The sequence below is a fragment of the Nelusetta ayraudi genome, unplaced genomic scaffold (assembly GCF_046127955.1).
Source record: "Nelusetta ayraudi isolate G7.1 ecotype Tasmania unplaced genomic scaffold, CSIRO-AGI_Nayr_v1 ptg000034l, whole genome shotgun sequence".
Lineage (NCBI taxonomy): Eukaryota > Metazoa > Chordata > Actinopteri > Tetraodontiformes > Monacanthidae > Nelusetta > Nelusetta ayraudi.
The window spans coordinates 5,269,051-5,282,500 of NW_027466084.1; the positions used below are offsets into that span (position 1 = coordinate 5,269,051).

At 41.1% G+C, this 13,450-nt stretch overlaps 2 protein-coding genes across 3 annotated transcripts in view; both read left to right on the plus strand.

Moving 5' to 3' along the window:
* The window catches only part of rcn3 (reticulocalbin 3, EF-hand calcium binding domain), a 107,161-nt gene that overhangs the window by 62,777 nt on the left and 30,934 nt on the right, over positions 1 to 13,450 (plus strand). The gene's annotated exons all lie outside the window — the stretch shown is intronic.
* Positions 1,035 to 12,765, plus strand: nosip (nitric oxide synthase interacting protein). Its single transcript, XM_076032659.1, has 9 exons — positions 1,035 to 1,250; positions 2,707 to 2,812; positions 5,077 to 5,158; positions 6,403 to 6,544; positions 8,582 to 8,682; positions 11,160 to 11,276; positions 11,696 to 11,766; positions 12,115 to 12,223; positions 12,549 to 12,765. Exons 1-9 carry the CDS (start codon positions 1,181 to 1,183, stop codon positions 12,618 to 12,620), a joined length of 870 nt encoding a protein of 289 aa, XP_075888774.1. The 5' UTR covers positions 1,035 to 1,180; the 3' UTR covers positions 12,621 to 12,765.

Sequence of the window (13,450 nt, forward strand, 5' to 3'; positions counted from 1 at the left end):
ACTTCTAATTTGGGGCCTATAAAATACACACCAAGCTTAGTAAATGAATCCTCAGTAAGGCTATCTGGGGTCAATCAGTCATTCCCATAGCAGGATAGGCCAACTTGGCAGGACGTGGCCAACTTTCATATAACAAACAAAAAAGCTGAGTTCATGACGGACAAATATTAGCCAGCCAGCTAACATTTACCCGAGCAGGACAAATAAACTTGGGAAAAACAAAACAGAACAGCGTTTCACCTCCACCTCTCCAGTCCACATCACCAATAAATTACCTTTTATCCTTTGCCCGTTAATTTCATATTTCATATTTTCTTTTTCTTCCGTTTTTCCGCACCCCTGGGATAACTCTTTTTATGGTGTTTTTTTTTATCCTTTTTTTTTTTTTTTTTAAACGGGAATGAATGGTAGCTGTAAATCATTCCCATCATACCTGTCAACATGTGACAGTGCGATCCAACGACCTAATAATGCAAAAAAAAACAAACAAACAAACAAAAAAAAAACCCACCAGCCACAGCTTATTATTGCAGTTTATTTTTTTTTATAAGGGGTGTAATAATCACATTATTAACGGACATTTAAATTCTCCTCAGAAGAGGCCTAACATGCAGCTTTGGCTTGGGGGGCTTGGGGGCCCTAGGCATTCACCTAGTTCCCCTATAGCAAGAAACGTCTCTGGCCGAGCATCGACAGCATTAACTTTATTGATAAGACTCTGTAGGTGAGCAGCCTCTCTATCACTGGGTGGTTGTGAGCTGGGATGCGTTTGGATTTCAGCACCAAATAGAAGCTGATGTTTGCACAGTAATTGAGATAAACGACCAGTACGACTGAAAGAAGAAACGTATAACATATATTGTATGTATGAATGTGGAGTTAATGGGTATTTGAGTCCATATTTGAAACGGGACGCTACAAACAGGATTCGAGGTGACGGAAAAGTTTAGAATGGAAGGGAAGAGGAAATGAGTCGATAGGTGGCGATAGTGCAACATGAGGGTCGCCAACCGCCGTGAAAACCACGAAGAAGAAGAAGAAGAAGTAGACGAAGAAGAAGAAGAAGAAGAAGAAGAAGAGGAAGAACTGTTCGTAGTTTCAAATTGTCGCCCGTAGTTTGTTTTTTGTTGTTATTGTTGTCGTTGTTTCTGAAGAAATAACAAAATATTCGGATATTACGATGACTCGCCACGGGAAGAACTGCACAGCTGGAGCCGTGTACACCTACCACGAGAAGAAGAAAGACACAGGTGAGGAGACCAAGTGCGCCACAATGGTTGAAAAAAATATAATGCAAAACACTGAAAGGAACCAGTCGATCGTTCTTTTGTTGAATATTACTTGTAGGTTTGATTGGCCTCTCCAATAAGTTTAAACGTGTTTTGCAGAACACGGTTTTATCTTATAACTTCGAAGTACAGACAATTTGACGCTGCGACGTTGTATACTTGCGTTTTATTTTATTTATTTTTTATTTTGAGGATGTTCTGGGAGTTTCTTCGGCCCAGCTGATCCAGATCTTTTTGTATTTATTTATTTATTTATTTATTTTACAACGTCAGGACCGCAGGTTACTACTACTACTGGGCCAGTGCTTTCTTCTTGTTGTGTATTATTGCGAATGATTCTACTCTTAAAAAAAAAATCAATAGCTCAAATCTGTAAATGTTGCCTGTTTGAAAATTTAGGACAACACAGACAAGACATTGATGATTACATCAGATTAGATTCAACCTTAATGTCATAGCTAAAAGTAAAAATTTTTTAGATAGAACCATGATGAGGACCATCAGGACTGAGTCAGTAGTCGGTACTCGGCCACTACACTCTTGAGTTCTGGTTGCTGCCCTCTGGTTCCTGTTGTAGATTCCCTTCTTGCAACTGACTGAGGCGTCTATTTGTCCCCAGTGCCCTCCCTCTTCTCCTTCTAGTGGTCAAAAGAGGTGGTGCCAAGAGAAGTAGTTCAAAAAGAAGGACAATTTTTTATTATTATTTAAAAAAAATAAAAAATAAAAACAAGTTATTTACATGTGAAACGAAAATCACTCCAGAACCACCTAGAACCACCCCAGAAACATCTCAAACCACATAGAACCAACTACTTTTTGACTGGTGGGCCACAGTGGGTTGTAAAATGTGTCAGAGAAGCCAGAGCAGGAACAGATGGGTGGAGTGTTTTGGTGACCCACCTCATAGGAGGAAAAATATACAATGGGATATGTAGAAAACATGTGCTTTTAATGTCAATTGAAAATGAACCAAAGCAAAGTTACCTCAGTATTTAGGTCTTTGTTGAAAGTACTCTTAAAACACTGAATAAAATGACGAAATACAGCTATTTTATGACTTGCTGACTATTAGTTTCATTTCTTCAAGGTCAGAGGGCAGGATTAAAAAAGCTTTTATGGGACGCATATGGCCTCCGGGCCGTAGTTTGCCCATGCCCGGTCTGGCCTGGTATGTCCCTGTGGCTGCTGGGCTCAGTGCCATGGCCCCGTTATATATGGGACGATGGCAAACCCCTCCCCCCATCAAATCAATAAGTAAATAACCACAGCTTGCAGTTATTGTTACACCACTGACGATTCTCAACATTTTACATACATTTACTGGATATATTATATATATCACTATAGAAGAATAGTTGCGGCCCCCGTCCAGCAAAATCGATGATTTTAAAATGGAATGTGTATTTCTGCTTCTCAGCGTCGTCCGGTTACGGAACTCAGAGCATCCGACTGGGCAAAGACGCCATCAAAGACTTTGACTGCTGCTGCCTGTCGCTGCAGCCCTGCCAGGATCCCGTCATCACGTAGGTTCCCCCCCCACACTCGCCCAGACAGACAAAGACTGTGGGGTGGGCAAACTTTTTGACTGGTGGGCCACAATAGGTTGTAAGATTTGACAGAGGGGGTGCCAGAGCAGGAGCAGACGGATGGAGGGTTTTGGTGAACCACGTTGTAGAAGGAAAAAAATATGCATAAGGAATATATAATAAAAATAATATGTATGAGGAATATCATGCATCTTCAATGTCAATTGAAATGGAACAAAAGCAAAGTTGCAACAAAATCAGTGTCTTTGAGGCCCCGGGGTATTTAGCTCTTTATTGAAATTAGGGCTGCAACTAACAATCTTTGTTGTCGACTAATCTATCGTTTATTTTTTCGATTAGTCGATTAGTCACGATTATCTTCTTTATTTTCACCACCTATTTTTTGACTTCTGTTTAACCTAACTCGCTTAAATCTTCACACCTGTGTTTTATTGTTGTACGCCGATACCATCTGTTTTTAAACAAATATATGAAAATAATGACACACAAAGCATTTATTTGTGACGTAGTCGTTATATTGTACATAAAATATCATAGGTATATTTGTTCACGATTTAAAAGTTATATGCAATGTTTATCACAGTTATAGTTATTAAAGGTATCATAGAATACCTAATAACAATAAAATAATAATAATTCGATACCTTAAGTATTGAATTAATATGCCCTAAATAACTCTCTGCGGTGCGTGACTGGGGTTGCCAACTGTCCCGAAAAAAAAAGGGATTGTTCCGTATTTGGCAAGTAAAAGACCTGTCCCGTAATGAATTGACACTGGATGCACTTTGTTCTGTATTTCGGGGTCGTGGAAAAATGACAGCTTGTTATGGTGATTCTCAGTCACTCGCTCACTTGTGTGGACTGCGCGCGCGCCTCGCACGGCCGCACACACACACGCAATTAGAGGGGGCAGCTGTCTTGAGCTGTGGGAGCAGGAGCAAGAGACACTCTAACCTGCTGTCTGGAAAGCGCTGGTTCAGCTCATTGGTCAGTACTCTAATCTTCAGAGGCATGCAGGCAGTAGAGCCAATCGCTATGATCATATCGTATCTTAGCAACCAGCCATTCAGCGTCGTGCTCCTTCAGTCTGCGACTATAAAAAATAAAAAGGAAGCTGCTGCTAACCAGTGCTGCCTTGGCAACTTGGTGACAACGCTATTGAGCATAAGGGACGATGTGTATAAGGCTGATTGTAATGTCTGCCACCGACCACGGTGCCACACCAGGCTGGGCATAGGTACTACATCGTTTTCAGTTGTTTCCGTGTAAACAGGATTTTTTTGTGTGATAAAATATTTAGTCCATATCGCCCATCCCTAGCTGTGAGTTTCTAATGTTTATATTTGTGAGTGCACTTCTTTGACACCTGGGTAGGAGGTGTGTGTGTCACTGTGGGTTGTAGCAACAATGCTTTTTAATGAGATTCACCTGTGCGCCTTGGATGGCTTGGTGTGGTGTGGTGAGCGTCAGAGGTCACTGTGATAAAGAATAAAGTAAATAAAAAAGAACCTCGAAGCCTGGAATTATGTTTGCATGTGTGTCAACAATTAATCCTTTGTTTAACCCACCGCGGCGTATTTATTTATTGATTGCCAGTTAGCCACAATACATGCTTTTATTTTATAAAAGTGTGTTGCTGGCTGCTGCAGAACCAGAAAAGAAAAGACTTTGTTCATATTGTAGAACATTAAAATAAAAGTGCACTATACACTTCTTTTAAATTCATTATTGGATTTTGCATATACAGTGCGATTAATCGTGATTAATCAGGAAAAAAAATCATGCAATTAATCGCGATTAAAAATTTTAATCGTTGCCCAGCCCTAATATACGTATATATATATATATATATTATGTGTGTATATATGTATATGTACGATGTATATATATGATATATACGATGTATGTATGTGTATATGTATATATGTATATGTATGTGTATATATGTATGTGTATATATATATGTATATATATATATATATGTATATATATATATATATACATACATATAGCAAACATCAAAATCTCTGTATTTCACTACGTTCATTTAAATCCCTTCTATATATTTTCAACCTGTTATATTCTGTATGTATATGATGTGTATATACTGTTCATTTGTATTTTATTCCCTGCTGAGCACTTCTGGTTGGTTGCTCACTGCATTTTTTTTGCTCTGCACTTGTGACATACGCAGTGACAATAACATTGACCCTAATCGAAGTTTCTTTTGTCATCTACAGTCCACATGGATTCTTGTATGACAAAAAGGCCATTCTTGAATACGTTCTGCATCAGAAGACTGAGATTGCCAGAAAAATGAAGGTGAGTTTAGATCTACAGCTTAACAATAATAGTAATTAGGAATGTCCGGAGCGTCATGCCGATTTGCATATTTTATTAGATTGGTCATCGGCTGATCTGCGTTCAGAATCCCGGATCCGATCTTGAAATATAAAATGGTAAATGAACTGCACTTATATAGCGCTTTTCCAGCACCTTTACGGGACCCCAAAGCGCCTTACAAAGGCCTCTCATTCATCCTTAAAAAAAAATAAATTCTTACACCAATTGTAGTTCACACTGTATAAATAAGAGGCACATTTCTACCCTCTAAGAGTCGTCACTGCCGTGCTCCGAACGGACGTGGCGAATTGAGATCGAAGGTTTCCGCCCGGCCACACGTCTCCACATTTGTAAACTAAATAACTGTGGCGATTCTACGAGTTGGAAGACGAATGCAGACCAGCAGCGAAATGCAAAGCCTGCAAGCTGATGGTTTCACGTGGTGGCAGCAACAGAGCTTCCTATAACACAACTAATTACATTCGGTATCCCAAGAAACACAAAGCAGAAGATAAGGAATACAGGCGCTGCTACCGAATCAAAAGCTGGTTTGAAGCAGCCAACACTGCTCGCTAGTTTAAGAAAAGAAAAGTTAGCTGTGTTAGCCGTAAGCTGCTACACTGAGCCGCGCCACTGATTTAAGTTTGTTTTGCTTTGGTAGTTTTACTGTAAATGAAGTTACTGATTCAGTGAAGCTTACATTATCTTTCCAAAGTCTAGATTGTATTTACTGAGCAAAGAGTGAAGTCATCACCAAGCTCCGAATACACCTTGAAAATGAATGTGCTTACTTTAAAAGCACAATTTTACATAATCAGTTTTTATTTCATTTTTATGTTTTATATAGTATGCTCACTGTGTTCATCAATTTGTAAAATAAACAAAATGGTGAGGAAAAGCAAAGCTTGGATTGATCATTGAAGCAATCAATCCAATTCATTTTGCAATGCACCAGGAGAGAAGTCTGAATCCAATGCAGTTTATTCAAGGGAAGAAAAAAATATTGAATTGGAGGAAAAAAAATCAGGATTGTCAATTAATCAGCATTAAAAATCGGGATCGGACTGGGACCAAAAAAATGTGATCGGGACATCCCTAATAGTGTGATAACACTTTCAGCACCTTCTCATCACAGTTTGTCAGCAGGATCTTCTGGATGCGACTTTGTTTGTCCAAGTCCCCACATCATGCATTCATTGTTGTTTCTCTCTCTTGTCCTGCAGGCTTATGAGAAGCAGAAGAAGGCACAGAAAAGCAGTAACCAGCTTGAAGAGAAGTGCAAGGAGAGAGAGAGTGTGGAGAGGTTCAAGACCGGCGAGAAGAATATTGTGTCCAAACCAATCAACCCCTTCACTTCTCTGGAAGGTATGTTTCCTCTTGATCCTGTCAGGCATCATGTAAAGTGTGTGTGTGGTGTGGTGTGTGTGGTGTGTGTGTGTTTGATATGAGCCACTGGATCACTTAATTTGATATTGGAACAGGAAATAGGTCACTCATATCTTACCTCTAACGCCTGGCTCATTGTGAGACTGTGTTTTTAATTGGTCAGAATTCAGGACTGAGGCCTCAGGAGAGAGCTGGTCTTATCTGGATGGTGAAAAATACACAGTGGGCGCAGAATTTAAACCTTGGACAAAGTCTCGGTCCAACATGGATATAACTCCAGATATAACGTTGAACCTTTTCACATGGACTCATGCAAGTTTTGCTTTAACTCGACTATGGAACAAGTAAGCTTAATAATATTCAGTACAATAAATAACTTAATATTGTACTCACTCCCGTTGGCCACCGCGTCAGTGTTCCATCGCATCCGAATTAGGCTGAACAAACCTCCAACATTTGTAGTCTTGGTGCTTCGGTAGTCGCTTGGCATTTTTAGTTTTTTATTTCTCCGGACACTGTTTCGCTGTACAGCGACGGCCACCAGCTGCGAAACCAGGACGGCTTTTCATTGCGTGTCGCTCCGTCCGTCCAGCTCTCTTTGAGCTTTTCCTTCGGCCACAGAGAACAGAAACGTCTGTAGTTCTACGTTCGCCCATGGTACAGTTTCATAAGCTTTTCAGTTTTTAATACGTGAGACTGTAAAAATCCACACGCGGGGCATTTAAAAAATGGCGGTTTTGGTCTTTCGTGAGAGATTGCCTTTGGCTTTCGTCAAAACTCTTACCCAATCAGTGCCCTGCACGTTGCTACGTCACCCATGTGGTCTCAGCTCTGCTCGCTTCGAACCCCAAGCCCCAACCCGTGCTGGGGCTTGTGGAAATGCCTGAATACCGACCCGTACCGCACCGAGATGTTACCTAGGGCGCCTGTGGGTAAGCGCCCACAGTGTCACCAAGCACTTTCAGTTTTCAAAATAAAGTTTTCATCCTCCACCTTTCTCGTCAGAAGAAGAGAGAAGGCTCAATACTTTGTGCCCTGTACATGCACTACAGGTGTATTTAAACAGGACAGCAGCTTTCAGGAAAGTCGACCAGCTGTTCTGGCCAACTCCTCATAGGGGAAAACCAGTGTCTCGTCAGAGACTCTCTCATTGAATGGTGGAGGCCATTTCCATTTGTCTATGGTTGTAGAGGTCTTCAGGCCCCACAAGGCTAAAGGGCTCATTCAACTTGGAGTATGGCCACTTCATTGGCTCTGTTCATTTGCAAACCGGCAAGCTGGGCGACACACATTTGTGAGGTTCTATAGAATGGATGTCTCAGTACCTTCTGTGGCGTACACTGGAAAAAAAGGTTTACATCCCTAATTAATATCTCTTCGGGATGTCCATGTAATCCGGGAGTTGTCTATATCTCCCATCGTGAAAGACCGAACAAAGTTAGAAAAAGAACGTTGGGTTACTTAATGTAATTCCTGGTTCTTTGATAACAGAGTGAGGTGTTTCACCAACATGTCCCTCCTTGCATGGACACGTTAAGAAAGCTGTCGAAATGCTTCGAAAGGGGTGTGTCGGTTGTGGTAGTGGGTGGGGGCGGGGCCCCAGGTACAGTTCGACCTGTCTGTCATGGACAGACATTGTGTCATTGGAGCTTCCAGGACTGGTCACGAGAGAGCGATTCCCATCGTGAAACACCTCACTCTGTTATCAAAGAACCAGGGATTACATTAAGTAACCCAACAATTTGTAGTATTAGAGGCACATGTGTTGTACAGTGGCGGTGGGCCACGCAGGCCAAATGGAATGACACTGTGTCATAGCTAGCCCAGGCAACCATACATGGTTAGGGGCGTGTGTTTGGGTATGGGTATGGGTATGGAGCGACTGGATCCGAATGGGAGTGCACCCTGAAACTGCCACTATGGCCCACAAGAATGTCACAGCGAGAGCAAAGAAACACTCCATTGTTTGTCTCATGGATACCTTCTAATCCTGCAACTTGTTTGCTTTGTTTGCAGAACCTTCCCCTGGTTGTTCTGCAGGCTCAAGCCAGAGCCTGCCCAGCTTCTGGATCCCTTCACTGACACCAGAGGCGAAGCCCACTCTGATCAAGAAACCCGTGAGTGAAGGCACTCAAGTTATTTTTTTGCAATGAGAATAAATCATAAATAACGTAAATAATAATTGAAACAATACTCCAAGGGTTCTTACATCTTTATTGGGAAATGTCTCTCCCTTGGGCCAAGACATTTTGAGTTGTCTTGGTTTCATTGTCGTTGAGGAATTGAATCTCCAGTTTAACCAGTTGACAGATCAACCAGTCTGTCTGGATTGGTGAGCGGTTTGCAACTGGATTTCATCCTTATTAACTGAAAGATGTTCCACCTTTAAAGCAGCTCTGGGTAACTTTTCGACCATAATATTATGATTCCAAACTCAGTAAAGCGGTAGATAACCTGTCTTAGCAATACACTGTCCTTGTTTGTGTAATTGTAGTTGTCTGTCACGTTCAAAAGAACAATATAACAATATTTAAAACAAACAAACATGTAACGCATGTTACTTTACCTTGTCGGTGGACATATTTCCAAGCGATTCTTCAGTATGCCGGCTGTGTCTGTGTATTTTTCCTCTTTACGACACCGGCAAAGAGTATTTGCGGTTCTCAACCAGCAGAGAGTAGCAATGAGTCCAAGTTACCTAGAACTGCTTTAATTCAGAAGGCTTTTTAAGTTATTTCATCCTGTTCTTCTCGTCATCAAGAATAAAGTTTCACGCTGTGAAACTGTAGTCCATTTACAGCGGGCATGGGCAAAGTACAGCCCGCGGGCCACATCCAGCCCACTGCGTGTCCCTGTCCGGCCCTTGTGAGACCAGTCATAAATTACGGGATCTACCGGTCGATCGCAAAGGTACTTAAGTAGTTTACCTCGATCACAGAGAGAAAGAGAGAGTATTTAGCGCGACGCCCGGCCCGGAAACGAAACTGTCTCGGGACTTTAGATGTCCTGAATCCTCAGAGCGAAGGGCTCTCAGAGGATGATAAGGTTCATTAAATTCTTCAATGTAGGAACGAGCCTGAGAGTGAAGAGCTTTATAAGTTATTAAGACGATCTTAAATTCAATTGTAGATTTAACTGGAAACCAATGCAAAGATGCTAAGACTGGTGTAATGGGTTGTCTTCTCCCTGTTCGAGTTAGTCGACATGCAGCAACATTTTGAGTCAATTGTAATGTCCTAAGTGAAGATTTTCGGAGCCCTAATAATATTGAATTACAGTAATTTAGCCTAGAAGTAACAAAAGCATGAATGATTTTATTTCTGCATCTTTGAAAAACATGAATTTTCTAAATTTAGCTATATTTCTTAAATGGGGTAAAAAGCTGTCCTTGCTACGTTCAGAATGTGGGAGTTGAATGTCAAGTCCTGTCCTTGGCTTGTGTTTTTAAATAAATGTTAGAACAACAATAAATCAAAACATTCAAGTTTCTTTGCTCTTATGTTATTTTTATAAAAAAATGAACTTATAAAATGAACTTGAAAAAATATCTCCTGTCAAAATTGTGCAAATTCAAAATATGAACAAAACCTGGAAATAGAAATAGAATGTGTGCCGATCAGCAAGCGTATTTCTACTCTGGCTTACATTTTCCAGCATCTGCTTTTTGTCTGGACATAAGACGTCGCACACCTTGATCATGCAGCTCTTCAGAAGTTCTCCCTCGGTAAATGGCCGGGCTGATGTGGCGATCTCCTCTGCCACGATGAAACCTGCTTTTTCGCAGCAGCTTCACTTTGTGATTTTGCTCTGGTGAAAAACGTCTGCTGAAATGTCCGATTCTTCTTTAACTCTTCCACTTTCTGTATCTTCTGCTCTGCTTTCACGTCTCTCAGGTTATCCTGGTGTTTTGTCCCGTAGTGCCGTCTTAGATTAAATTCTTTCATTACAGCCACATTAGCTCCACAAATGGGACACGCAGGGACATCAACCTTTCTCTTCGGCATTGTGAGGGGGCAAGCTTCGCAATAACTTCACAATCGGGTTGAGCGACAGAAGCTTTGACTTGATTCAGCGGGAAGCGCTCAGCAAGGCTGCTGAAGCGCTGCATTATGGGATCTGTAGTTTATTGTGTTATCAGCGCTTCATATCGCCGGGCCATTAATAACAATAATATAAAATGATCTCGCTGGCCGGATTTCATTGCATGCCGGGCCGGACGTGGCCCGCGGGCCTTGAGTTTGACACATATGGGTTAGAATGAGATCTATAGTATGGTTATTTGGAGGAATCCTAAGGAGTCCAAAATTGATTTAAATTGGGAACTAAGACTGTCACTCGGACGTCAGCATGAATATTGAAATCACCTCTCACTATAATATTGTCCTTGGTTAATGCCAAACTAGACAAGAATTCTGAAAATGTATCTAAAAAAGAAGAATATGGCCCAGGCGGACGATGGATAATAATAAATTCAACAGAATCTATCGATTTATTGTTAGACAGCAGAATGGACAAGCTTAAACTCTACTGTAATCGCTTATATATTTTGTTATGTATATTTTTCATGTTGCTTTTTCCCTGTTTTTTGTTTCAGAGTAAAGCTGTGCTCTGCCCGATGTCAGGACAGCCAATCAGAATGAACGAACTGCTGGATGTGAAGTTCACCCCGCTGGATCCAAGCCTAGACCGAGTGGCTCTCCTCACACGCCAGGTGAGTCTAGAACGCCCCCTACCTACTGAGAGAAGTCAGCAGATCCTTTCAACAGGGAATTCCAAAGGAAACAATATCGGAGAGAATTGTATATATTATATATATTATATATATAAATCATCATTTAAAAACTGCATTTTATATTTCCTTGGGTTGTCTCTGTGTGATATTAAAATTGGTTTGATGAACTGAAACCTTTGTGTGTGAGAAATATGCAAAGAACACAGAAATCAGGAAGGGGGCAAAAACTTTTTCACGGCACTGTATATATACAGGTACACACACACACACATACACACATGCATACATACATACATAGATTTCACTATTGAAAAGAAGAGAAGAAAAGTGAAAACCTATTTATTATTATATCCGCAGTGTTTTCCTGCTTTGTGTGTGAGTGTCCTGCTCTCTCTCAGGACAGGTACGTGTGTGCCGTGACCAGGGACGTCCTGGGCAACAGTGTTCCGTGTGCTGTCCTCCGGCCCTCGTGAGTGCGGATACGCTGACCTCCATCCTTCACCTCTGTCTTTTAACACGTCTTTATGACTGCTCCACCCATAGACCTTTGATTCATGACTGATTGCATATTATTCAACTTGTTATTATGGGTTATCACATATCTGGGAAATGTTGAAAGGTCCTAAATTAAAAATGTAAAAAAAATTAATAAAAAAAAAAAAATGTCCCAGTACCTACTGGTTCAGTGATTGTTGAGGTACATGTACAATAGGTCTCTTCTCATTATCCTGATTGAATCTGAATTCTTACAGCTAGTTTTTTTTTTTTTTTGGTGTCGGAGAAAAGTAGTGATCCATATTTTCTCTCCGGTATGCAGCGGCGCCGTGGTGACTCTGGAGTGCGTGGAGAAGCTGATCAAGAAGGACATGCTGGATCCTATTTCTGGAGACAAGCTGGCCGACAAGGACATCATTCCACTGCAGAGAGTACGTTAAGGAGTTACGGTTCAAGCACAAATAAGAATCACATTCAAATAAGAAGGAAACGTGTTGTTGTCAATGAAATGAATAACAATAACCATAATCATGATCGTAATAATATCTTCACGAAGGAGGAATACACAAGTATTTTTCTCGGGTTTCCTCCATTTCGGGCTCCCACTTCTCTCAGTTGTTTAATTTTCAGTCAACAGTTGTCGCTGTTGGGGTGGAGGGGCCTCGGGTGTCTCCTGGGTTCTAAAAACCTCCAGTTGTGACCTTTGTTTTCTTGTCCAGAAGAAAAAACTGCTGCCCTTCTTGTTTTCTCCACCAGGGGGGCACTGGTTTTGCTGCCTGCGGAGTGGAGCTCAAAGCCAAGGAGGCTCGTCCGGTGATGCAAGTGTGAAGGATTACCACGCACGTTTCCCATTTGTTTCATTTTATTTTATTTTATTGTTTGCTTTGCAAGGTTTTTTTTTTTTGGTTGTCCATTTCCATCTGTACAATTTTGATCTTTTTTTTAGACAATAAATGATGACGTGATAATAATGGACCACTGAATCTTTGCTTTTTAACAATTATTTATTTACTTTATTTATTATTTATTTTTTATTTATTACTGGGATGAACTCCTTGAACTGGACTGCCCTGCACTCGCAGTCGCTTCACTGCAAAGTCACTAAATATACTCAAGAACATCATCAAGATGAAAACACACTGACAAGACACATTGCGTGTATCGCAACAACAACAACTACTACTTACTTACTACTAATTATCACCAGTTAGTGGTGACGCTGGTCAGTCTTGAAACCAATCACTGTCTTGTATCAACCAATAGTGTGTGTGGTGAGATCAGGCAATCAACTTTTATTTGTGAAGCTCTAAATCACAAGCAAAAGCTTTGCACACTCGAAAGAAAATCAACTGATCCTCCAGAGCAGCAGGGGGCGACAGTGGCCGGGTAAAACCCGGTCCTTCGAAGGATCAGCGTCCTGTCTTGGGGATGCAAAAGCCAGAGCTTTAAAGGTCCCATATTATGCCACTTTTCCACTTCTTAAAATAGTTCTCAAATGTGTAAAAGACCTGTCTGTGACCTGCATTAGTCAAAATTGACTTTGGATCTAATATTTTTGCTGTCTCTAAATCAGCAAAAACACGCTCTGTTGAGAACAGCCTGTTTTAGGGCATGTCACTTTTATGTAATGAGCTGCACCTGGCCACGCCCTTCTCTCT